Source organism: Balaenoptera ricei, chromosome 1 (genome assembly GCF_028023285.1).
Source record: "Balaenoptera ricei isolate mBalRic1 chromosome 1, mBalRic1.hap2, whole genome shotgun sequence".
Lineage (NCBI taxonomy): Eukaryota > Metazoa > Chordata > Mammalia > Artiodactyla > Balaenopteridae > Balaenoptera > Balaenoptera ricei.
Window position 1 is genome coordinate 177,216,695 of NC_082639.1, and position 26,731 is coordinate 177,243,425.

At 34.1% G+C, this 26,731-nt stretch overlaps 1 protein-coding gene across 3 annotated transcripts in view; it reads left to right on the top strand.

The window, feature by feature from the left end:
• The window catches only part of GPATCH2 (G-patch domain containing 2), a 166,344-nt gene that overhangs the window by 1,267 nt on the left and 138,346 nt on the right, over window positions 1-26,731 (top strand). For 2 of the 3 annotated variants that reach the window (XM_059942411.1, XM_059942418.1), the window contains exons 2-5: window positions 9,051-9,770; window positions 14,933-14,994; window positions 17,877-18,059; window positions 18,539-18,618. In XM_059942411.1, coding sequence (XP_059798394.1) covers window positions 9,051-9,770; window positions 14,933-14,994; window positions 17,877-18,059; window positions 18,539-18,618 — 1,045 coding nt within the window. Of the gene's footprint in view, window positions 1-9,050; window positions 9,771-14,932; window positions 14,995-17,876; window positions 18,060-18,538; window positions 18,619-18,745; window positions 19,255-26,731 lie in introns of those variants that run through there. The other variant, XM_059942426.1, reaches the window with a different exon arrangement.

The following is a 26,731-nucleotide window of genomic DNA, read 5'->3' on the forward strand; positions in this document are numbered from 1 at the left end:
CTTGTTTATGCTCCTTTTTAAAAAATTGTTTTAGTTGAAATATAGTTGATTTACAATATTGTATTAGTTTCAGGTGTCCAGCATTGTGATTCAGTATTTTTACAAATTATACTCCATTGAAAGTTATTACAAGATAATGCGGAGGGGCATATTAGGGGCATGGGCTGAAGACATACAAACAACTATGTATAAAATAGATAAGCAACAAGGATATACTGTATAGCACAAGGAACTATAGCCATTATCTTGGTTATGCTCCTTTTAAATGCTCACATTTTCCTGTGAGAAAAATAGCACTTTTTTTTTTAAATGAGCCTTTTTTTTTTTTTAATGGTGAAGCAGTTAGCATAAAATAAAACACATAGTTCTTAAGTGTTTAGTATTTTTAGTTTTGGCAGTTGTATACACTGTGTAACCACAACACAAAATAAGATATGGGACATTTCCATCACTTCAGGGTTCCCTCTCCAGGGTACCTTTCTTAATGTTTCACCATTAAGCATCTCTTTAAGGGGGGGGGGGGGAGACAAAATGTGTTCTGTAGACTGGTCTGCTCTTGTTATAGTGATACTGATTTGTGCAATAAATGACTATCTAATTTAAAAGTATGACTCTTTCACCTCCTTTCTCACCCTTCCACCTTCCACCCAATTCATGGTTAGGTACCTCTTTATAATATAGAGAAACCCTCTTTTAGTTCTCTATTTTACTTGACATGGAATTCATCCTTTCTTATAGCACCAGAGTATAACATAGTGCCTGGCATGTTATCAGGGTTTTTGAATGGAATTCTTAAATCATGCCTGATTTGACAGAATGAGTGTGTTCCAGAAATTTGGATCCCTTTTTTCTAGTTCATCTGGGCAACCATCACCTTATTCAAAATTTCGTAATGGAATTGTCTTTTTCATTCATTGATCATACATTTGCTGTACTATGCCTGTGCGTTTTATGCCAGTGACGAAATATCAGTGCCACTAAGGATGCTACTACTAAGCCGTTATTTGGTGCCGGGTTTTAAGTACATGTATCATCTCTTGTAGATTTTTTGAGGTAGGTGCTATTATTTTTTGCATTTTAGAGGTGGTGAGACAGGAGAAAATGTAGTTTAAATATATACCCAAGTATCATATTTGCAGTATGATTCCAGTATATCTAAAAGAAAAAAATTCTTAACTATCCTAGCATACTGCCTATGTGTCCGAATGAGCTACCATATCACAAGGAGTATATAAACCGGAAGGTATATGCCCAGATTCGTTAACCAGGCTAGAATTCCTGATGTATCTAACTCCCATCTTGAGTTCAACTTTTTCTCCAATGTCCAGGCTGGTTTTTCAATTTTCAGGCACCACATGGGTAAATGTAGATGATTCCTCTCTTTCTTAATAATTTGTTGAAAGGTAGAACTGATGTATTATTTTATAATTTAAAAGCCTAAGGAAGCAAAGTTTTATACAATTAAATAATAAAAGTTCTATGTTTTTTTGTGTTTCAGGAAATATATGTTTTTTGTGCAAGTTATTATAAATAGTTCATATTATATTTTTATAAAATCTTTGTAGCTGGGAATGTCTATCTTCTCTTCCTGCCACCTCATTCACATACAATTTTGAAAGTAGGGTCCAAAAAGTATCTATTTTGGTACTTAAAATGTTAACCTGCCTTTTAAAATTTGATTCATTTAATGGACAAATCACATTTAGAATTTTGACACACTTTATTACTTTATTAGTGATTTATATTTAAAGTCAAATTCTGAGGGTTTTTTTTTTTTTTGAAAGACTTTGAAGGTTGAACTAAACAGATTTTTTAAATTAGTTCTTGATAATGAAACTATTGAATCATTATTGATCTACTGAGCTATAGTATCTATTTATTTCACTTTATGTGGCTTTGCTTTAAAAAAAAACCCATTACAAATAAACTTGATTCTGGACCTTTTCTTCTATCATTTCATTTCTATTTGCTATTTTAATTTTCTTTAGATCTGGAAAACTGCATAGTGAAAATGTGCTTTTTAAATAACTACTTTTTTTTTTTTTTTTTTGGCCTTTTGTCTTGAACTCAGTTTCATACTGTAAGGTTTGTCTGAGTCAGGTTTCTGTAATTTGAAATCTGGATTGTTCAAATTTTCAGTCAAGTCATATATTTCCTTTGTTATTTGTTCATTCGTTGTCACTGGTTTGTTCATCCAGCAGACTTTTTTAAAACATCTGTTATGTGTCAAGCATTATGCTAGGTACTTGTAATTAATATTCAGTTGTCTTCATTCTCATTCCTATTCTAGGAGTTCAGAATATATTCAAAAATATTGAGTAGTCACCATGTATGAGCAATGCATGAGACTCATTTCCTAAATATTAAAAGGTCGCCTAGATGCACTTTAATATATGCTTGTTAACAAGAATTGTTATGAATTATTTTTTAGGCTTTACATTATTTTTGTTTGTTTTAGACTTTGACTTTATTTCCTTAGGCAGTTTTTTATTCAATAGTTTACTTTTTGAAAGTGTTTACTGTATAAGGAAAGAAGTTTGAGTGACTCTTGAAGTCGTTAAATGAAGAAAAAAAATCAAAAGAATGATCTTCAAATTTAAATAATGAATGAGCTGCCTTATTAGATCACTATTTGGAAAGTAGAATTAGAAAATCAGTGTTTGGAAAGTAGAATTCGATTTTTTTTTTGGTAAAGCCATGTATGATCTGCCTTTTGTCACGTTGCTAGGGTAAGGAGGAAAGAAAGCTTTCTGGGGGTTCCCGTGGTGACAGAAGTGACAAAGTAGTGGCTGCCAGCAACACCTCCAGTTGAGTGCAAGTCAGTAGAACTTTTGCTCCCATCATGGGAAATGAGTTTTTCTGTTTGGCGGCGAACCTTGTGGCTCTTAACTTGGAAGGATGATATCCTTTCATCTTTTTTTTTCTTATATCTGTATATCAGTAGGATAGGAGTAGGTCAAATACAGAGCATTATTTTTTTTTTTTAACCTGAGATTTTTGGTTTTTTTTTTTAATCGATAGAAGTCTTTAAGGAAGTGCTTAAATTTCTTGAAATTGTATGCAAGATTTTTGCAAATGTCTGTTAACTCCTCTCTCACCGTCATTCAGAGAGGTTCAAGAACTCAGAAAAGTTGATGGTCTTAGCTTTTATTATGACATACTCAGGATTCATAATATAGTTTGTACCTTAAAAGAAGAATGATTTGCTATTTCAATAACAATTTCCTCTTATTTGTGTGTAGAGGTTGTTGAAAGATGAAATAACTGCTCTCACACATAAGTACCCATTCGTATCCTCACAGAATCCCTACAGGATAGTCATTATACACATTTTTATGAAGAAGAAACAGAATCAAAAGATAAGTAATTTGTCCAAGGTCCTCTGGCTGATGACTATAGTATAATTTAGCTTCCAAATTCTTTTTTTGTTTGTTTGTTTTGAAATGAATAGGCCAGTTTGCTTTTTTTTTTTTTTTTTAAAGAAATTCACGTTCTTTTTATTTATTTATTTATGACTGTGTTGAGTCTTCGTTTCTGTGCGAGGGCTTTCTCTAGTTGCGGCAAGTGGGGACCACTCTTCATCGCGGTGCGCGGGCCTCTCACCATCGCGGCCTCTCTTGTTGCGGAGCACAGGCTCCAGACGCGCAGGCTCAGTAATTGTGACTCACGGGCCCTGTTGCTCCGTGGCATGTGGGATCTTCCCAGACCAGGGCTCGAACCTGTGTCCCCTGCATTGGCAGGCAGATTCTCAACCACTGCGCCACCAGGGAAGCCCTAGCTTCCAAATTCTTGCTTTGACTCTTAAAGCTCATGTTCTCTACAGTTTCCTCCCAGCCTTTTTTTCCCCCTAGTGAATTCTATTCCATATTTATTGCCTAGTGTCAATATAAAGTTATAATTAATCATTTGCATGTTTCAGAATAAGATAGATTCCCCCACCCCCCATGCTACTTTTTTAAAAAACAGAGAAAAGATTACTTACAATTAATGGTTTATATAGATAAGTCAAGGAATTTCTAAACTAGCCCAAGTGTTACCATTTAATGTTAGAGTTATTCTTAATTTCCTATGATCTGTCCCAAAATACATAAATAGAGAAAATTGAAGATGTAATCTCTTAATTGGTTACTAGACTGAGATAAAGACTTGTTTGGACAAATAATATTGCCATTAAGGAAGGAAATCTGTAAATTCCTATGAGCAGCAGAAATCTTGATCAAACTTTAGAACATTCTTATGAATCGTATTTTGTTAAATTAGTCATAAAATTTAGCCCTTGATGTGCCATCTTTAAGGCTCATCATTTGCCTGTTTAGTCTCCCACGGTCATGGTCTACACCATTATGTGTTCATTTTAATCTGTTTGGCTATTTGCTATATACTTTTAAGACCAACCAACCTTTCCTATCTTAAGTAAAAGCTCACATGAATATCAAGGCATGCTAATTCCAAAACTATTTTCTTCTTAAGCTTGTGGTAGTAATAGTATATATTCATCAACATAGTTCTTGACTATGTACTATTGGTTCAGTGTTTTTGTACTCACTGAATTTTTATTCATACAGAATCTAACATGTAAATCGTTACTCCCTTAAATTTTTGAAGCCAATTGAACAGTTGTATTTAGCATAGGTACCTTTTAGCACTCCACTCCTAAAATTACTTAACTTTGTAGAAGATCTTATTTTTTACAGAGATGAAGATGAGAATTTTACCATGTACGAGGTGGTAAAGAGTATTTAATTTTTTTTTCCTTAACTAGATATGTGAAAGCTGTAGTCAATTACCCTTTAGGTATATCTGGAAGATTTTTGTTTTATAATGAACTTGGTGGGTTTATTCAGTAGACACACATGTCCATCCTCTCGTTACAGTTATTTTATCAGTATTCAGAAAAGGAAATTATTCCCTAATTTTCCTATATATGCTATATTTTTCCCTTCTAGGAATAGTAGTTATTGCCAATACAGGCTTCAAATAAGTAATAATCGTTGACAAAATAGTTAGTTGTTGGTTATTGGGGGGAATTTGTTTTCTGGGCTTTCTTGGACTTCAACTCCTGCTATGCCTGCCTCTACATTGTTGACTCCCTTTGAGGCCCTTGGTTCTTCGGTCAACTTGTCAGCTCTTTGAGGACATAGGAGCAGTAACTTAGGACTAAGGCAGCTTCCTGATTCTTCTTCCTTGAACCAAAAACATTTGAAAAAACCCTTAAACTCAGTGCAGTGTTTTCTACATTAACTGATCTTCCTCACTCTAGAGCATACATTGTTTAGGAAGGCCTTTTCTGAATTAATTAGAACTTGGTGTTAAAGGAAGCCAACGAGAGAAATTCACTCATTTTACTGGATGTTTAATGTTGCCTGGAGGAGGGCAATCAAACAAACAAACTTGACCTTTGGCCAAATATTCTTACCTGTAACTGGCATATCAATTTCTGGGTTGATCATACATTTTATAGATTGCTCAGCATAATATAATACCACCTAAAAAAACAAAATGCTTATCTATTCAAGTCATTTCCTTTTACAAAATCCAACTTTATATAAATAGTGGGACTGTAATTTTATTCTATTCATTTGGACTAGCTTAAGAAAACAATTAGTGTTCTCTTAGATATTATATTCAGTGCAAACTATTCCCAAAAGATTTCATTTCCACTGGGTTCCAAATGAAGAGAAATTGTTTTATAAATGTGAATATAAAACTTACAAATTAGCTAAGTGGTAATTCACTGGATTTTACTATAATTCAGTCTTTAAAACTATGGTTGCTTAACAAACATAGATTTTTGTATAGAAAAGTTACATATTTCCAGTTTTCGCCTCCAGTAAGAAAGGGCTTATTTAAGAAAATATCTTTAGGATAAAATGTTTTGGGGCAATGGTCTTCAGTAACTGCCAAGGCAAAGGAAATAAATGAGCTATTGATCATGTGATGGTCTCTTATAATGACTATTTCTGTGAAGCTTGTTGATGCCACTTTCACCTGAGAGGTGTAAGTGAAGCAGCTTGACTAACTGTAATAGTACTGGCTCATTTACAGGAGTTTTGGTTGAGATTGACTTGCAGGACTCTGGTGAGTTGAAACTAAAGGAGAAAAAGTGATTTGAACTCTGAATGTCACTTAAATGTATTTTTTCTGTGTTTTTATAAGGGTTTTTTTGAAAAGCTTTTTAAAGTAGTTTTTTAGTTGATTCATGTTTGAATCACATCATGGAATAAGTTAGATTCTTCTAGTTAAAATATTTTTTATTTTCTCTTAAGAAAATCAGTATAAAATCAGATAAGGCTGGCACAATTTTAATAATGTTATAAAGAAATTTTGCTTTCATTTTTAGTAATATTATTGGTTATATTTGGTTAAACTGCATTAGTCACAGCAGTATAATGAATTAATTTAAATGAAATTAATGAATAGTATCAAATTTCAGTAGATTAAATCTGATGTGCTAAGCTTTTTCTAATGTTAGTACCATTACATTTTCTCTTCTAAAGTAAAGCGCTAAAGTTTAACTTCCAAAATAACCTGCAATTTTAGTTGGAGATTATATTCATGCATTGAGTTAATTAATTTCATATTACTATTTAGAACCAGTCATTCACCCATTGATAAGAAAACTATTTCTTCAAAAAGTAAATTCCTCCAGAACCAGGTGATACTGAGTCTTCCTTTAGACAAAGGATCTTTATTGTAGTACATGTTAAACTGGCTTCCAGTGAATTTTTTTAAAGGTACAGTATTGTTTTCTGAGATAATAATTCTCAGACTATGTTTCCTCCAAAGACATGGTGTTAAAGGAAAAAAACAAAATATTCATTGCAATAAAGGGAAAACTAAAAAGGCAATTATTAACATTTAGGTATTGAAATAAGATCCATTTGGCTTATCAATGTAGTTGGAATTGTAGCCCTTGTATTGGCTTAATGCTAATTCCTATGTGATGCATATTTCTCTTCATCAAATTCAGTGCTCTGAAACCCGAGTAACCTTTTAAAGGCAAAAAAAATTTTTAGCAGCCTTCCAGAGTTCATTTAAAATATATATATTTGAATCACCGTGTTTTTGAAAAATGTTTGTCTATATAGACTTTTTGTTTATTCCTTCAGAATGTCTAAGGAGATAGATCTGGAAAATACAAACCCACATTAACTGAAAGACAATGTCCTATTACTTAATTGCTCACAGTGTGCATTTTACTGAGGATTACAACACTGGTTCTTTGAATTCGACTCACTTTCACCACCCAACTGCCCAGTGCCTTATGTTGATTCAGGTCTCCCATCCCTTTTTTCTGTTCAGAAGAATATAATGCTTAACTGTGAGTCATCAGCTTTACATAGATGCGTATTAAATCTGTCTCAACAATAAATAGTATCCCCTGCTGCTAAATCAATCATAAATAAAAATGCAAACCAGATACTGGACTTGTGTAGCTGTTCTTGGCTGTAGTTGGGTGAGCATTCAGGCTCTGGAACCAGATTGCCACAGTTTGAATCCTGCTTCTACCACTTCCTACATGTGTCACTTTGGGCAAGCCTCCCTTAAATCTCTGTTTCTGTGTATTTCCACTACCACCTTATAGGGTTATTATGTGAAAATGAAATGAGGTAATGCATATGAAACACTTAGAAATGAGCCTGGCACATAATAAATACTCAAGTGTTGGAAGCGTTATGCGTGTTTCGTATTGTAAGTGTTAAATCCAGTTGAATCACACGTGTGTTTGTTTTCAAGTTATCATTAACATGAAAAGATCAAGTTGAAAGTCATTAAAGGGAACTTGTGAACACCTGAAATTATAGACTATAAAGATTGTATGTAGACCAGGGGTCAGCAAACTGGCTGGCCATCACTTGATTTTGTAAATAAAATTTTATTAGAACACAGCCATATCCATTCATTTCCATATTTCTTATGATTGTCTTGGCCTTACCATGGGAAAAGTTGAGTAGTTGTGACAGAGACCTAATGGCCTGTGGAGCCTACAGTATTTTCTACTTTATAGAAAATTTGCCTACCCCTGCTATAGACTCTAGAAATTATACAGTCCTTTATAATCGAGAATATTTTGATCCTAGGTGCTTCTAGAACTCAGTTTAAGAAATGATTGTTCATGATCTTCATAAGAACGGTGCATATTTGAATTACTTGTAATGCTTAAAAAATAAAATCATGTGTCTGGGCCCTGTTGGGTTTGGAAAGGACCCATATAATTTACAAAGGTTCCCAAAGAACACTAATGTTTATCCTTGCTGACAAGTGGATGATTTTCTCACATAGTGCAGTTTTTTGTTTTTTGTTTTTGTAAGGCCTAAGAGACTGCTTCAGAGTAATGGTAAGAAAAATGATGGGCCATTTTAGATCAGTGGGGCTCCAGGTTGAATACGAACAGAGTTTCTGCTGCACTGGGTTGCGAGGTTAGTGTGGTCTCAATATATGCCTAGCGTTTGGTTAAATTTTCTTTTCACATATATTGCAAACCTTGAACGTAGCTGCCTATCTTTCTGTCAGTCTCGCATGTCATGGCAGTGACTGGGTAGAGCATGTGGCGAGAAGAGGGTTGTATGTTTCCTTGTTTCCTTAGAAATCAGTGTGTGTGTGTGTGTGTGTGTGTGTGTGTGTGTGGTGGAGCAGCAGGGGGACTGAGAAAGTTCTCTTTACTCTGTACATCTGCTCTGAAAACTGGCTTTAGGAAAAGGGCAGGAGTAGACTAAGGTATGGTGATTTAAGAGAACTAACTTTTCCATAATTAGACAGTAAAAATATAAAATCACTGGGCTCTTTCATTGCTGATATTATGCTTACTCTATCTTGAAGTAATTCCTGTGTTTAATAAAAGCACTTACACAAGAAAAAACTTAAAAATGAGTCAGAATATTTGGAACTGTAATATCTTAGATAGGAAAATTAAGCAGCTTTTACACAGTTCTTTATAATAACTATTAATTCTAGTCAGATTTAGAATGAACTGTGTGCTGCCATAAACCAGGTTAATATGGTTGACTCTGACTATTTAAATTTTTTTTTCTCTCTTTAAAAAAATGTAGGCATTTCAGTCGAACCATGGAAGAACTGGTTCATGACCTTGTCTCAGCCCTGGAGGAGAGCTCAGAGCAAGCTCGAGGTGGATTTGCCGAAACTGGAGACCATTCTCGAAGTATCTCTTGCCCTCTGAAACGCCAGGCCAGGAAACGGAGAGGGAGAAAACGGAGGTCGTATAATGTTCATCACCCGTGGGAGACCGGTCACTGCTTAAGCGAAGGCTCTGATTCTAGTTTAGAAGAACCGAGCAAGGACTATAGAGAGAATCACAATAATAATAAAAAAGACCACAGCGACTCTGACGACCAAATGTTAGTGGCAAAGCGCAGACCATCATCGAACTTAAATAACAACGTTCGCGGGAAAAGACCTCTCTGGCACGAGTCTGATTTTGCCGTGGACAGCCTTGGGAACAGACCTCTGCGCAGGAGGAGGAAGGTCAAGCGCATGGCAGTGGACCTCCCGCAGGACAGCGCTAACAAGCGGACAATGCCCCAGCCCCTCGAAGCTTGTAGAGATCAGGACATGGACAATGACGGCAGAGCTTACCAATATCAAGAGTTCACCAAGAACAAAGTCAAGAAGAGGAAACTGAAAATAGTCAGACAAGGACCAAAAATCCAAGACGAAGGAGTAGTCTTAGAAAGTGAGGAAACAAGCCAGACCAATAAGGACAAAATGGAATACGAAGAGCAAAAGGTCTCAGATGAACTCATGAGTGAAAGGTGACTTTTCTATTCTCTAAATATAAAAATATGCCTCCAGTGTTTGCCGTTGAATGTGTTTCGGATTTTAATTAGTTCTATTTTAAAATAAGTATAAATTATAATCATGGTAGTGATAGTACTGTTTAACCGTGGTTCTATTTACTTATAATTTATGATGTTTAGCGCAAAGCAAAATTGCTTGTCTGATCTATAAACTGTCTTTTGATGGTGTTATAATGACTTAATTTTCAGCTACAAAGAGAAAAGGAAATGGATTTTCAATGGGAAAGAATGCTTTTGAATAACAGCACATTTATAACTGTTAGAATTGCATTTATAATTATTTACTTGTTTAATTATAGAGCTTTAGCCGTTGGTGCTTTTTAGTGTCATAGTTCATCAGTTTATTCTGACTCCTGAGAACCAAAGTTGATACCACTGCACTGTGAGTGGCTAGATATTTTAAGAAGTCTGTAGATTGCTAGGAATTCTGATCACTTATGAATTGTAAAACCCAACTTATAGTCTAGAAACTCCTGATCTTGTCATTAGACAAATGGGAGAAGCAGTAATCCTTTGGCAGTTAGTCTAATCTGTGCATTCTAGAAAAGAGGTATACCACAATGATAGCTGTTAAGGACTGTTTTGACACCTTCAAAAGGTAAGTGATCACTTTTCTTTTACACAGAACTAGTTACCTGCAGGAATGAGAAAACATTGGCGCTGTTCATCCTTTTAAGCATGTCCTTGAAATCAAATGCACAACTATGGTCAAGAAAAAAATATTCTTTAAAAATGGTCTGGGAAAGAGTATTTGATTTTTAATTGGTAAGATTGGCATCATTTTAATCACGTGGATTGTGAGCTATGGATCTCATAAGCGCATATATATATTTTGTTTTTTCTTTCCCCTTGTAAATGTGGTTATAGATATGCGTAGGACCTGGTATAAGTTTACAGAATGGACCTTTTATTAGAGGTGGTTTGCTATTTATGTAATTTTTCTAAAGAACTAAAAGTTACATAAATGTTTCAGGAAGGTTTTGAGAAGTTTATGGTACATGCTTTTCTTCCAAGAAAGCTGTCATTTTTATCCTGGAACGAGAATTATTTGTATGCAAGTATTGGGCCATTGTGACTGAGGACCATCTGGCTTGACTTGAAAGTAATTATCTTGCTTAGTTGCTGGGAGGGAGGGTGTGTGGCAGTGGAGATAAATTCTCAATTCTGGATTATTCACAGATTACCTGCTTTCTGGATTGATTGTGTAAGCCCCTCCTTCTATTGATGTCTTCCTTTTATTGACAGACGTGTACCCTGGACTAGAAATGAGATAAAACTCTCTTCATTTCTTTTCATTGTAAAAAAATATTTGAGTATTAGGTGCCATCAGGCTAGCCAGCAGTCAACAGCCTAAGTACAAATTTTCAAAGAGGATGTTTTCACTCTTGAATAAATTAATTTTTTTTCCTCTTATTTTAAACTTACCTATACAGCTATTCTTTGTGGTCACTTAAGAGTTAGGTGCATATTCCTCCTGTGGGAAAATTGCTAAACATTTAAAGTATCTTCCCAACAAGAATAAGCGTTTTTTGAGACCACTTCCAAAGCTTTCCTACTATAAAAAGCTATATATTGCCTTGGAACTGATTTGTAGATAAGAACAGAACTACTTCACTCTGTGTGTGTGATTTAACACACATTTGAATAACTACTGTTTACTGTTCACCACTCATGGTCCCAAGACAAATAAGACAGCCCTGGTTCTCTTCAGCCTCATAACCTGGAATAGCCAAACAAGCAAATGATGAAAAAGAAATGTGCTGTGCGGAAGGTACTGGTGAGGGAAAACTTCCTAAAGAACTGTGACTGAAAGCCTTGTTCAGATATCGAGGAGTTAAGGCGGATCATCCCAGGTAGAGGGAATAATTTATGCAGAGCCATGGTTGTGAAGCAAGTGCTATGAATGTGGGAAAGTGTAGGTAATGTAACTGCATTACATAAAGTGGAAGCGGAGGCTACAGCAATAATTGTGTTTTGAAGGCTTGTGTGCTATGGTAGTTTGGATTTCATCATATAAGTAATGGGAAGTCAGTGAAGAATTTTTAGTCAATTAGATTTATATTTTATCAAGATACCTGACCTTGACAACAGTGGCTCGTTTAGTTTTGGCTGATCTCCAGTCCATCCTTAAGAGGGAGGTGAATTATGGCAGCAATAGTAGAGGACAAAAAAAATTTGGGAGCAGTTTTAAGAGTTAGAATGAGTGGAAGGTTGGCTGCCTATATTTTTGGGAGGATGAACGAGAAAGGACTCTCAGATGATGTGCAGGTATCAAGAATAGAAAATATAGGAAATGAACAGATTGGGGCAGGGGATTGGGATTGGTATCCATGCATTAATTCAACAAGCATTCATGGAATATATTCTCCTCTAAATACTGTGCTATAAAAGTCATACTAAAAACAAGTGGGAAGAGGTGTCCTTGAAGATAAGCCATAACGACCCTCAGCTCCTGAAAATGGAAAGCCTTGCTTCTGTTTAAGTTCGTGTTCTGATTTATTGTACCCACTCACAACTACATGATATACTTGGAGCAACTAGCTAGATGTCAATTAGATGAAATGTAAATAAGGAAGCATGTTGTTTAAAACACGTGTAAAAACATCTCAAAGTAGGCCAAGGATCGTTAAGGGCTAAGAGCTGATCTTAGAGAGGGAATTCTGATTTTCTTGTATCTTTAAGAAGAACAGCAGGCAGAGAAGAGAGAGGAGATAGGGATACCTCTTGGAGAAAAGGCATAAAAAAAAAAGGACCAGAGATGGGGATGGGAAGAATTTAGGTGGGAGCCCATCCACGGAAAGCCTTGATATCTAAATTTAAGCCAATAAATCTGAGGAAGTAATTTAAGACATTTTTTTTGAATTTAATTTAATTTAATTTTTTTATACAGCAGTTTCTTATTAGTTATCTATTTTATACATAAGAATTTTAATAGACTTTTTTTTTTTACACACACATATGTACACACACACATATATGCACCTGTGTGTTTTATAAGCTTTCTTTTAGAATAGTTCTAGATTTACAGAAAGCTTGCAAAGATAGCACAGAGAGTTTCTGTATACCCTGTTCCCATACATCCTACACCCAGCTTCTCCTATTGGTAATATCATCCGTTTACTATAGTACATTTGTCAGAACTAATGGGCCAATGTTGACACATTAACGGAAGTCAATACTTTATTAGAATTTCTTTTGTTTTTATTTACTGTCCTTTTTCTGGTCCAGGATCCCATCCAGGATACCATAATATTTTTAGTCAACCAGTTATGTTTTGAAAAGATGAACCTGGCTATGTGTAGAATAGATTAAAGGGGGTAAATCTGAACTCAGAGAGATTGGAAGACCATTGTACCAAAAAAATAAATAAATAAATAAAGGCACATAGATTCACAGCCCTTTATCTGCAAATCTGAATCCTGAAAGCTGTGAAAAACTAATTAATTTGTGGCCAGACCTAACTTGACCTGTATTTAACATGGATATTCCTTCATTTAATTGAAAAAAAACATATTAATATGTTTGATTATGAAGTGCTACCCCAGACTCCTCTTAGGCATTTTAGAATGTACCTTTATAAAGTGTAAAAATGTATGAACTTTAAATAATTTTGCCTCGAGGGTTTCAGAAAAAGAATTTAACCCAAGGTATGTACGTTAAGGCCCTTTATTAGAGTTGTGTTGATGAGGGCGGATGAGAAAGCACTACTCAGTCACAGAAAAAAAAAAAATCCATAGTAGTTTGGACAGCTAAATAGCAGAAAGATAAAGTTTCTGAAGTGTTTTTAATACTCTAACAGCACTATGTATAGAAGACCATACCTGTTTGTAAATAAGAAAATATGTATTGACATGATGCTTTTAAAAAGTATTGTTTTCTTTCCTTAACATATGTGCAGGATAGTTTCATACATTCACTTAATTTGAAGAAAGTTAAAGAAAAAGGTACTAATTCAGTTTCTTGGGAGAATGTGTCACTTAAATTTTTATACTTTTTGTTTATATTTATTTTTTAAAAATCAAAAACTGAAATGATATTTTATATTCAGAAAAAGTATGTGGATTTAGAATTTCATCTATAATTTTAATGCTGAACTCCCAATTTAAATATTTTAAAACAGATTAGGATGCTTTTTTTTTTTTTTTAAACTAAGATTATAGAATTCTCCCTGTTGATGGAAAAGTGTTGTAATTTAAAAATCACCTGGGGTGATTTCCTGATTGGTTAGAATTAAGAATTACAGTAAAAAGAGAGTATATGAGAATTTTTAAGAACGTCACTCAGTATTCTTTAAAAACTAAACCCCTTATTATCTGACCTTGTCCTTGTGGTTTTTTTAACTAACTAGACTCTCATATAAGCATCGCTTCTGGTAAAACTAAGTGACAGTTTAATTCATGTCAGTTGAATATTTACTATTTATTTTCATTTATATGTTAAGTTTGACTCTGTATCATACTCTCCAACTTCTGTGGAAATAATAAGAACCCGTTATTTTTGTATACTTCCTCCTTAATAATTGGCAATATTCATTTTCTGCTCAGAGAGACCTTAGCTTTGATTTAATGGATTGTTACCATTGTAAACTTTTTTCCTCCTTGCCAAATAATAGAGTTGTTGGGACTTCTTAAGCAATGTCTTTTCTGGAATATTTGCAAATATGCTCATGAAAAGTAATTCTATCCCAGGCCCTTGTATTTATTTCATGTGCTGAAGAAAACCTGAGCCTGCTTTTGATTGAGACTTTCCCCATTTTATTGAGCAGTGGTGTTCAGGGCTTAAGCTGAATTGCCTGGAATAAGAAAGGAGCAGTAAGCATTTGATGAAAGCAGATAATAAAGTGCATCAATTGTGTCAGCACCTCATTGCAGTCACATCTGGCTTGCTGTCAGAGTCCCATTAGATTCCTGTGGTTTTATGTGCCAAAAATAATATGCCCTGTAGTTAATGGAACCGGGATATTTGCAGTTTGATTAAAAAAAATCATCTTATTTTCTTTCAGATCTTTGTCAGGCTTAAGTTCCATCTCTGAGCTGCCATGTCTCTTTAAAATTTCACAACTGAGAGATCAATTGTCCTTTTGATCTGTTTTTTTTTTTTCTTTTCCCTTATTTTAGTGATTCCAGCAGTCTCAGCAGCACTGACGCTGGTTTGTTTACCAATGATGAGGGAAGACAAGGTACTGAGATGCTATTTTTTTATCTCTTTGCAAAAAACGCCTTCATTTTCAAGTTGTGCTTATTACCAGTTATTTCATAAATTGATGACTGCAGTCCATTTACCTTAGTGCAATCCACACACTACTTAGTGGACTGGGGTTTAGTTCCTTTCCATACTATGTCTTCATAACCTAAAGTAGTTAATTATCTCCAAAAGCTAGTCTGTGGAGCTAATAATGTTAAGGAAAGATTATCTTCCTTGAGAAAGCTTTACATACCTCAAGTCTTTTCAATTTTGTCTCTTTTAGCAAGTTCACAAGACCCTGGTTCTCATTCTCTACCTGGTTCCAAATGTATCTAATTCTGTTTAAGCATTAATAAAGGTGGATTTGCAAGTCATTTGTCATTTTTATTCAGCTGTGACATTTATTCATCCTATCCAGTTTGTAAGTAATTAGACCATTTTCCTGAAGTCAATACTGTACACTGTTAAACAGTAATGTCTTGCAACTTACATCTTTCCCGTCTTTGAAATTTCCTGAAGCTTTTCACACTTTAACGTGGCATTATTTTGAAACTACCTGTCCCAGTAGAAAATATGAAAACCTTACTAAGGGGGCAGGATACATACAAACGAATACTTATTATAAGTGTTTTCTTCCTTTCTTGAGATCTTTAGAGGAAAGCAGTAATTTCTAAGGGAAAAAAAACCCCACAAAATTTATTTTTTTTAATTATAAATAGTTTAATGATGTTATGAAAAAAAGGATAATATAATAGCTGCCCCACAGTGTTTTTCTTAGTCTTTTCCTCCTCTTGGCAGTACAAATTAAGTAAATTAAATTATTATTCCTTTTTGCTTACTTGTAAACCATTTGTCCCTGATAAATAGATACATAATTGTTTTGAAGACCATAGACTTCACTGAAATATGTTAGAACCTCAGGGCTAAGAGTAAGCTTGACTACCTTGATAATATACCTAAATTCTTGTTAAAACACCTATGTCTACCCAAAGTTATGTTATAAACTTGCCTTTGGTAATGAAATGAAATGAAAACACTTTTTAAAAAAATAACGTTTTGACAAGCCTATCCATCTTTGAGAAACATTGAATGGCTTAGAATAATCTGCTAGCATTTATTGTGAGCCTATTACATTTCATATTGCTAAGTGCTTTTTTACATTTAACTTACTTTAAGTTCTTGTTTGATTCTTAATACAACCCTATGAGATCTCCCCCTCTTTTTTTCCAGATGATGAAACCCAGACTAATAAAGTTGAAGTAACTTCCCCAGTGTTACAAAACAGTAGAAATCTAATTGTTCTGTCTGACTTTAGAACCCAAGTTCTTAATCTGTAGCTATTTGATTTCTGTATTAAGAATAAAGTTGTGTATCACATCAAAAATAAAATAACCCCGTTTTTCTATTATAATGTTGTATAATTGGAATTAAGATCTAGGGTAGTCAGTTTCAAGTGACTCCCTTTCTTTTCTTATGCTTATACCTGACCTGTGAACTTCTACTATAACTCTCAATGAAAGTACTAATATATGTGTGCTTTGAATTCTGCTTGTTTTTTTAAAAAAATAATTTTTATTAAATCCTCAATTGAAATAAACAGGTGACTTTGGTTTTCCAAATGCTTTAAATTTTTAACTCCCTCATAATTCTAAATACAGCCATTTCCCATAAAATCAGTTTCAGTGGAAGTTTAAGGGTTTTTTTAGTTTGTGTTTAAAAACATTTGTAGTAAGAGATTTTGGAAACCAGAAGTCTTCTGTAAAGGAGAAAAGTTTACAGCAGTTGTGACGACCCTCTTAGAAGCTAGTAGTTTTTCTAAGAATCTGTGAAGAAGATTCTTAGTGAAGTGAAGTGAAGTGAAGAAGACTAATGAATCTCAGATCATATTCAAAATGTTATTTGTCTCTTATTTTTAAAACCATCTGCTTTTCTGTTTTTGCTTTTTGTGGGTTTTTTTTTTTTTGTTTTTTTGTCTCCTTATACATCTCTTTATTATTCCTTTTTTAAAAAAATACAAAATACTGTTGATTCACACCAAGGGCACATTTCAAGCTGAATTTTAAATTGATTGTTACTTCATGGTTACACTCAAGGATGTTCCTAGAAGTCAGACTTACTATGAATAGTATTCTGTTTTAAGAATATCTTGCTTGTAGAGGTTCAGTGTAGTTTCTCTGTAAACTCTGTAGTGTTGTCACTTTTCATTTAAAATCAACTTTTTCACAACTATTTCTTAATGAACTTAATCAGATTAATTTCATTTAGTCACATCTGTTCATGATTGTTTCCCCTTTTGCACTCCATAGAAATCATGAAATTAAGCTAATTATATACCATTATCAGCTGCAAAGAACGAGTTCTATAATTTTATACCTTTTAATTCCTGGCAGGAGATTAAGGTTTATTTTTCCTTAATACAGAAAGGGTAGTACCTTAACTGGATTTCCCTATAGTTTTTGCCAAAGGATTAACCAGTATATTATTGTTTTTCACATTTTTAAATTGGTTCTGAAACATAACATGTTATGTTATTGTTGATGGAAGTTCTTGTCATATTATTAAAAAAAAATTTCTTAAGTGAAACCGTGGTGTAGAATAAAAAGTTTTCTTTACAGATTATATAGATGACTGCCAGATAAGATACAGGATCCCCAATTAAATTTGAATTTTAGATAAATAATTATTTTTTAGTATAAGTAGGACCCATTTCGTATTTGGACGTATACTGAAAATTCTGTGCAAGTACTGTATATTAAAAATGAATCATCTGAAATTCAGATTTAATTACCATCTTGTATTTTTTAAATCTGAATCTGACAGCTCGGTTTATTTGGATGATGAAACTGAATCTCTGGGGGATCTCTTGTATTTGCACAGGTGATGATGAACAGAGCGACTGGTTTTATGAAAAGGAATCAGGGGGAGCTTGTGGCATCACTGGAGTCATTCCCTGGTGGGAAAAGGAAGATCCTACTGATCTAGACAAAAATTTACCAGATCCTGTCTTTGAAAGTATCCTAACTGGTTCTTTCCCCCTTATGTCACATCCGGGAAGAAGAGGTCAGTAGCACTGCCTGACTGGTGGATACTGGGGACTTACAGTCAGTCTAGGAATAGTCGTTGAAAGAGGAGGTGCTAAATGGAAATGAAAGACTATAGACACAAGATGCTATGAGGAAACATGGTGACCAGCAATTCAGCTCCCACTGAATTCTCACGCTTTCAATTTATTCGGAAGGTTGACTTGCTTTCTTGCTAGGCCCATGGTAGAAACGTTGAAATGATAGAAAGATAAATTGGGAGGAAAGAAAAACCCAGGATAATACTCTAATGCTTAAACAATTGGTTGTCGTGTGCTGGCTGCATTAAAACCCTACTAGGCATCGGTTCGGATCTTTTAAGTGTGAATTTTGCCTCTTCCCCACTACTGTTCAATATATTTCCCCCTCCAAATGGCTTTGAATTCTGAATTGATAGGATCTTATTCCATGCTCCAATGATCATAGACCCTCCTTCAATTGAGGACTTTGATTTTCCAGGTTTCCAAGCCAGACTCAGTCGCCTTCATGGAATGCCTTCCAAGAATATTAAAAAATCGGGAGGGACCCCAACTTCAATGGTAGGCATGCTTTCTTGTTTACTTCTCATGTTTGGAAATGTATCCATTTCTATGGAATAAAAAGCCACATCCTCATCCTTTATTCGTATTCTAATGTTATACTTAAAAATAATCCATTTTTTTGTAGGCTACAAACTGGACCAGTGAGATTCCCCTATAAACCAAATCTTCTAATGCTAATAAATTAGTTACGTTTTGAACATCTGGGGAATGACATTCGAGGGAACCTGGCTCCTGTCCTCTTCCCCTGGAGGAATATCATTGAAGTGAGAGCCTCTCTGATGAAAAAATGGGGCTGTTTTTGCTGGAGGACTGGTATTCTTCCTTTAGTCAGAAGTGAACCTGATGGGGGAGGCTTTTAGGGATCTAGGCTGGCCCAGGGTGGGTAGAAACTACTGTAAATTTTATATATTTTTCTCTTTTATGATTTTTTTTTACATTGAAACCATTTATGTATCACTTGCTTTGCCAAAATGCTAACAAAAGCTAGAGAATTAAAAGCTTCCAGATCTCACATCAGTATTCCTTAATGTTTATATTGTGACTGGATAAGAACTCATTTTTACATATCTGACTGTTGTAAATTTAAAAACATGATGCATTGACATTTATGGTTCATTTTTAGAGAAATCTTATATAGCCAACATTATTTAAAATATTTGCATTTTACTCAGGGTATTTTAACAAGGGCTAAGATGAGTAATAGGTAAGGTTGATAATCTGCTAGAGTTTGTATTTTGTTCAAGTTTGCACTCTACTTGGATAATTGCTCTGTATTTGCAAACCCATTGTATTTTATAGTACAGTTTTTATTGTACTTGGAAAAATCTTAGTTTTAAACTAGTCACGGTGATAACTCGTCTGTGCTAGTGGAATCATTTACTCTTACCTTTTAAATTATCTTCTCTGTCTGATACCTGAAACCGTCAAAATGATCATTCTTGCTTAGAGCATATTGAAATCATGTGAAAGCTGGTATTTCAACAAATACTGTATGACTGAATCATATTGTCATGTTTAAAAGTGAGAGCTGCTTACACATCCTTAGAATGGCAAATGTGTGTGTCACTGTGAGTGTCAAAAATACTTGCATGAGCTCATTTTCACCAAGCAGAAGGGAAAATGTAACATTTCTATTGATGGTATAATTTAGACACTACACTACATTCAGCCTAGTTCTTCAAAATGGTTATATTAAAATGATTAATATTTTTATTAAGTTCCAATAATCGATGAAAATTGTGATTTAATACATGTATTTTTATATTATTGTATGGATTAATTGTTAATTCAGCATTTAATGGCTAATTTAAATATGATGATTGGAAAAGAAACTTAAAGTTGACATTTTCTTTACCTAAAGTTACAATCTGAAAGATTCCGGCAAATGTATTAAGTAGGAATGTGTGACATCTTTTAGATTGCTTGTCTAAACTGGAGAGATTAAAAGTGATAAAGTGCAACTTTGAGTCTCTTTACCTTTGCATATTTAAAGTGATATTTTAGAGGGACAATAATATGGTATTCGGTCATTGTAAGTAAGCTTTTCTGTGCTATGTCCTTTGGAGTGAAACTTCGTGATTTTTTTTCTGAATTTACATAAATGTTTTTATTTTATTTTGTATAACGACTGTCTTTTAGATCTGAATAAGTCACTTTAAAACCTTGGCCTATGAACTTTGCCTTACCAATCATGAAGCTAGATGAATGCTATCTAGCTCTTGGTTCAGTTTTACCTATTTTTATTTTTGGTTCACTGCTTGCTTGAGCATAGCTGGGATTTGTAGCCCATTTTCTAGGCTTATTGCGATCTCACTGTGGTGTTTTATAGAAGCTATTACAACTGATAGGCTAGCTTCATGGTGTTGATACATGGCTTAACCATAGTAAAAGCTGCCTTCCCTCTCTCAACTGTAAAAAGGTGATTAAGTTTCACTTGATGGAGATATACTATATATGTGTGTTTATCATGGAACTAGTGCATTAGGACACAAACTGTTTTCCTGGTCCACGTTTTTTGTATTCAAAATTTTGCTGAAGACAATGGGCTCCTTCAGGTTTTCTTTCTTTCAATTCTGAATTGTCCTTGTTTGGAGTTTTAAGTACTGTAATCTTTTTTTTTTTTTTTTTCAATAAAATATCTGACTTGGGCAAGAAAGGTAAGAGTTCCAATTTGTGCTGATATTTTTAAATTCCTATGCTAAGTTTTTTGTTGTTGTTGCTTGTACTGTCCCTATTACCTGTAACCATCTAGTCTTAAAAATCGTAATCTCACGAAACAGTCATCTTTAAACAGTAGCTCTGACATCCAGTAGTAAGAAATGAAACTTAATTCCTTAGACTTTCACATTGGAAAACCAGATTGCTTTTAAGAGAGATGAGTTTCCTGAGCAAAGTCAGACACATGTAGCTGCAACCCATTAAATGGAATGACAGCATAAGGTTTCTTTTTCTTAAACAGATGGGTGATGACTACAAAAAATAATGATGTTCTTTGAAGGAAATGACAGAAGGAGAATCTTTTACTGAAATATTAATGTAAACATTTTTGGAGAAAAACTTTCAATCAGAGTTTTCATTATTCACCATAGTAATGTTCTATAAAGTTGCTGGCAACACTGAATTAGCGAATGCTGAACCATTGCTCCTAAGAGAAACGCAGCCTCGCAGGCTCCTGTGAGCCTTTGGTCGTGACATTTTCATCATTTGATCAATGCATAGCCTTGTTTTATGTATGTTTGCGTTTAAAAACACCTTATTTAACATATATTGTGGATCCATTCACACTGAACTCATGACCAACAGCGTTATAGCTCGTGCCTGAACAAAGCTTACCTAATACGTGTGTTTTCTCCGTAAGGCACAGCACAGCCTTCTTTGTGCTTTAGCAGCAGCAAACAGCACTGCAACCTTATGCCTGGGGACCATTTAACACAGCGAATCACCAAAGAAAGCACGAAAAGGTGGAAAACATGGCACTAAATAAACCACAAAAAGGACACTTGTTTACAGTATTAGAGCTGAAAACACGAAGCAGTGTTGCCTTGTTTGACTTCAGTAGGGCATGCACATGTGCCTCAGGTGACTCAAGTTTTTCATTGCTTTTCTCATGTCTGTGAATGACCGTGAAAGCACTATGAGTATTGATTTGGGGGTTACAAATAAATTTTAGTGGATATGCAAATTTGCATATGTAGGACCTACAAGTTGGAGTGAGGATTGACTCCAGTTAGTTTTGTAGAAGAGCAAAGTGGTACTGTAGAAAATTTACAGATTTTGAAGTCAGACATTGGTGAATCCCCACTCTGATTCTTCTTTTTACTTGTAATTACAATTTGAACCTCATTTTCTCTTTCTGGTAAATAGAGACAGTGATTACTTTGCAGAAGTGTTGTCAGGATTAAATGAGATTGTGTTTCCATAATGGGTCCAGCACCATCTTTGTCACATAGTGTATATTAAATAAATGATAGTCACACATATTATTAGATAGATTAAACGCAGACGCTCATGATGTAAAGAACAGTTGTATCATGGGTCAAAGTGCAGAATTTTAGACTTTAAAACTTATCTGTTCGTATTTTATATATAATATCCCTTCATGTTTAATATTTAAAGTGCTTTTGATTGCAGCCTTTTATGTTTCTTTTGTACCTCATTCATATTTGAGCCGGCCCTTGTGTTTAACATGGTCTGTGAAGAATAATTTTGAATGAATTTTAGATTGACAGACACTGCATTGAATCTCAAAACTTAACTGCAAACTAAAAAACCTGTTCTAAATTTCTCCTCTCCACCCCACCTACCCCAACCGCCGCAATTATTAAGCTGTTTATTTGTAGAAAGACCAGCACTGTATAGGAGGTTTTGGTCCAGAGTTATCTGATTCTTAAAAGTAATTTTGTCCATGTACATGAAGGGAGAATCCAGATAAATTCCTGAGAATTTAATGTTAAGAGGAATTAACTATTGCTGTCCTTCTGTTAGAATAAGGCACTAGGTTATTGGAGCCCAACTAATCAGCCTCTTATATTCACCTCTTTTAGGAGAATTAAGGAAATAATAATTATGGGGCCATTATCCAGGAGATTCAGCCTGAATCTCTTGTATTTCCAGAATTTGTGCATCAGGTACAATTCAGAATGATAATCTTCAGAATAATGAACCGTCCCAGAATCAGTTTTGGGATACTATACTGGCAAAGTGAATCCGATTAACCTGACTTAAGCATAGCATTTAAGTTAGCTGAGATGTGCTACCCCTAAGCATCCTAATTAATCAGTGTGTTCTGTGGATGAGAGATCTTGATCTTCCTTTTTTGAAATGGATGGTCTTTCCACAGTGTTACATTTATCTAAATTAGCATTCAAATTGTGCAGTCTGTTGAAAGATCAGGAAATAAATGGCTCCATTTAAAATATAGTACCTGAAATCCAACATAAATATTACATAAAAAATTGTACATAAGGCTTATAGGGTTCTATCTTGAGATTTTATAATTGTTTCAGTCCAGGTTTTTTGTATGGTTGGAATGAGAAAAAGTATATTGGTGATGGTGGTGGTGGTTATTCTAGCAAAGAAAATGAATCTGATTTTATTGACTTTTTATTTAATACATGTTTATCAAGTTTAAATATTAGAAATAAAATGTGAACATCAATCCTTAATCTAAATTGTCATGCTATACAATAAGCATATTGTTTGTATTCAACAATGCAGTAACTTATATCTGTTCAGACTCTTGAGTCAATTCGTTCTGTAAGAGAAAAGGAATATTATCATTTTTTTCCCTTTTATGAAGTCATAGAAGACAGGATTTCATGAGTGGTGTATTGATAACGATACTATAATGATTTACTCTGTATGTCTTACTCAACTGTTGTTTTATTGTTTCTTAGGATACTAGAGTAGAAATATTTAGTCCGATTTATAGCCTTTTACAACAGGAGGCCCATTTTAAGTGGATTTGGTTTAAATAAGGGAACTACATAAACTTTTCTTTTAGCCTAGTCTAAGATAAAGGAGAAATTTTATATCAGAAAACAGACCTAAAATGATTTTTTAATATATTCCCAGCATATGTCCTCAACTGTAATTTGACCATGTGCTAACTAGTTATCTAATATTTTTCAATGGAATTCAATAACTAAATGCTTAATTATAATCTCTGTGAATTGATATTCATTTGTATCCTTTAAGCATTTTTGGATACTTTGCAGAATACAAAAAGAATACATATTTAGAATTTTTTATATTCTAAATATACATTGTATCATGTATATTCTAATCTATTACTATGTATGTTAATAATTTAGTTCTTAATCTTACCTCAAAGTCAACATGAGCTCCAGATTTCACACTAGAAACTGATATTTTTTTCTTAGAATTTATTTTGAGATAAAGTAGATTTTATATTATTGAAAAGTACTGCTTAATAGATTTATAATAAATATTTCTTTTACAGAAGACATTTTAACAGTGTCTCTTCTTTGAGTTAAAATTCTCTATTTCAGTGTGATTATTCACAACTTTATATTTCATGTCATATAAATTTAATATCCATAATTGATATTTGAAAATATGAATCTAACAATTTTTTATTCTGTCCCAGTAAAAACAGTATCTGTATTAATAATGATATTTAGTTTTAATATATTACACTTTACTAAAAGTAGAACATAATATATACAAATTCAAATAGTATAGATATATAATAATACATTCATTCATTCAGCAGGTATTTGAATGCTTATTCTGTTCTCCATATTTAGTCTTAAAAATCCTTTAGGAAAAATTATATAAACATATGTTCAATCTTGGTATTTAAATACTGTCAAATTTGGCCACATATACTTTTTTCTCCATCTATTTAAACTACTTATGCTTGCTTCTCTGATAACTTAGTACTAGAATTGCTTTGGCTTCATATATTGTTTTTTGGTTTGTGATGTTTCAGAAATCTGGAACCTGGCAAAGCGAATGTTAGCAATGAATGCAAGCACTTATTACGATGCTTACTATATGTCAGATACTTGTCTAAGTGCTATTTATATATTCTGATTCATTTAATCCTAAGAACATCCCTGTAATGTAGGTTAATGTTTACAACTTACACATTTAACTTTTCTTTTTCCATTAGTAAACCAGAATTAATGCAGTCTGGAAGTTTATTCTTTTGTCATGCTACTGATAAATAAAAAATAAATTCTCTTCATAAAAAAATCTTCCTTCCTACAAAATGCTGTTGGAAGTATGAGTTATTTTGAAATCCTTGCAGCATTCTTTGCTGTCTTGAATAGTGAGCACAGTCAAGGTGTGTGCCATAATAAAAATAATAATTAAAGTGTTTTACTGCTTCCATCAGATTAATCACTGTGGACCCACATCCAACTTTCTGATCCTTTTCTTTGTTTTTCAGGTAGTTTTTGATACCTTCTTCCTGATCTCTAGCATTAGCCAATTCAGGTCTGCTTCCTTGCTCTCTGTTTCAACTTATTCTCCCTGCTTGCCTTCCATGGCTCCTCATTATCCCTCCAATCTTGTATAACGTGCCTGGCCTCTGTCACATTTCTACTTCAGTTCAACTGTGATTATACCCTCTGTATTTCTCTTATTCCTTTCCTCCCCTTTCTAATGGAACTTGGCAAAATTCTGGGTGGACTTCACACAGGAGGAAGATCTTTTAGCTGGGACTGCAAGTATGAGTTGGAGCTCACTAACTCATTGGGAATGGAGTTGGCAGACAGAAAAACATGAATGGGCAAGGCTTAAGTTTGAAACAGCGTGGAATATTCGGGAAACTGAATCCAGTGTTGCTGAAATATAAGGTATGCTTGTGTTGAGTATATGGTAGACAGGGTTTGGTTGTTGGCAAGGTAGGCAGGAGTTAGATCATTTCAGACTTTTGTGGTCCACGGGAATGCATGTGAACTGATGTAATATCTGGGGGGTTAAGTGGATCAGATTTGTCTTTTGAAAGATCACATGGACAGTGGTATAGGGCGTACATTGGGTGGTTACAAGTTAAGACTATATCAGGAGTCTAAAGCTCTCTAGCTGTTCCCCTAGGAGGTGGGATCCACAGTCAACTGAACCCTTTATTTTACCAGATCTGATTTTCTGATCAACCTTTGGGTAGCATCCATTCATTCAACAAGTATTTATTGAGCCTCTACTATGTGCTAGATACTGTTCTAGGTCTCGGGAATTACAATGGTGAATAAAGCAGACAAGGTTCCCTGGAGCTTATATTTTAGTAAGTAAAAATAAACTTGGTTGGGGAGGAGGGTGAGTACATAAAAATGGCCATGGAGAAAATTAAACAGGGTAATGTAATAGTGAACTACAGGATATGAAGGTGATTGGAGAGAATATGATTTGCAGGCTGGAATAATGTTCAGCCTTGGTCGATCTAGTGCCTTTCTTCTCATTGCTTTTATTAACAATGTGGGGAAAGAAACAAGAGTGTGCATTACTCACACCTGTTCATTCAGGAAGTTGGGTTATGTCCTAGACATCTCTCCTGATTCCAGACCAGGTTGACCACAGCTTTTAAAAGTCCACAAAACGTGGGCCTGCAAATGGCAAAAGGACACTTTTATTTGTAAAGTACAGTATTACTTCTGGTGCTTTTGAATGTTTTGTTTTGTTTTTTATTTAAAGAAAGTTTGCAGGTGCCAAATATTTATATACTATTCTGGTTTTCCCCTTTAGATTAAATCATAATGTATGTTCAGAAATGTAATATTTTAACATTCTAATAGTTTTTCTCATGCTTTAATGGCTACTTAAATATTATGCAGGGCAACCAGTCTTTTTATTACATTTTTAAAGATCATGAAATGCCATGCTTTCTTTTCATTTTTTTCACATTGGTACTTGCATACAAATTCTTAGGTCATTCACTTTATTAGTAAAGAAATGGCTTCTTTTTTTTTTTTTTTTTTTTTTTTTTTTTTTTTTTTTTTTTTTTTTGAGAGACAGCTTTTTTTCTTTTTAATTGATTAATTAATTTATTTATTTTTGGCTGTGTTGGGTCTTCGCTTCTGTGCGAAGACTTTCTCTAGTTGTGGCAAGCGGGGGCCACTCTTCATCGCGGTGCGCGGGCCTCTCA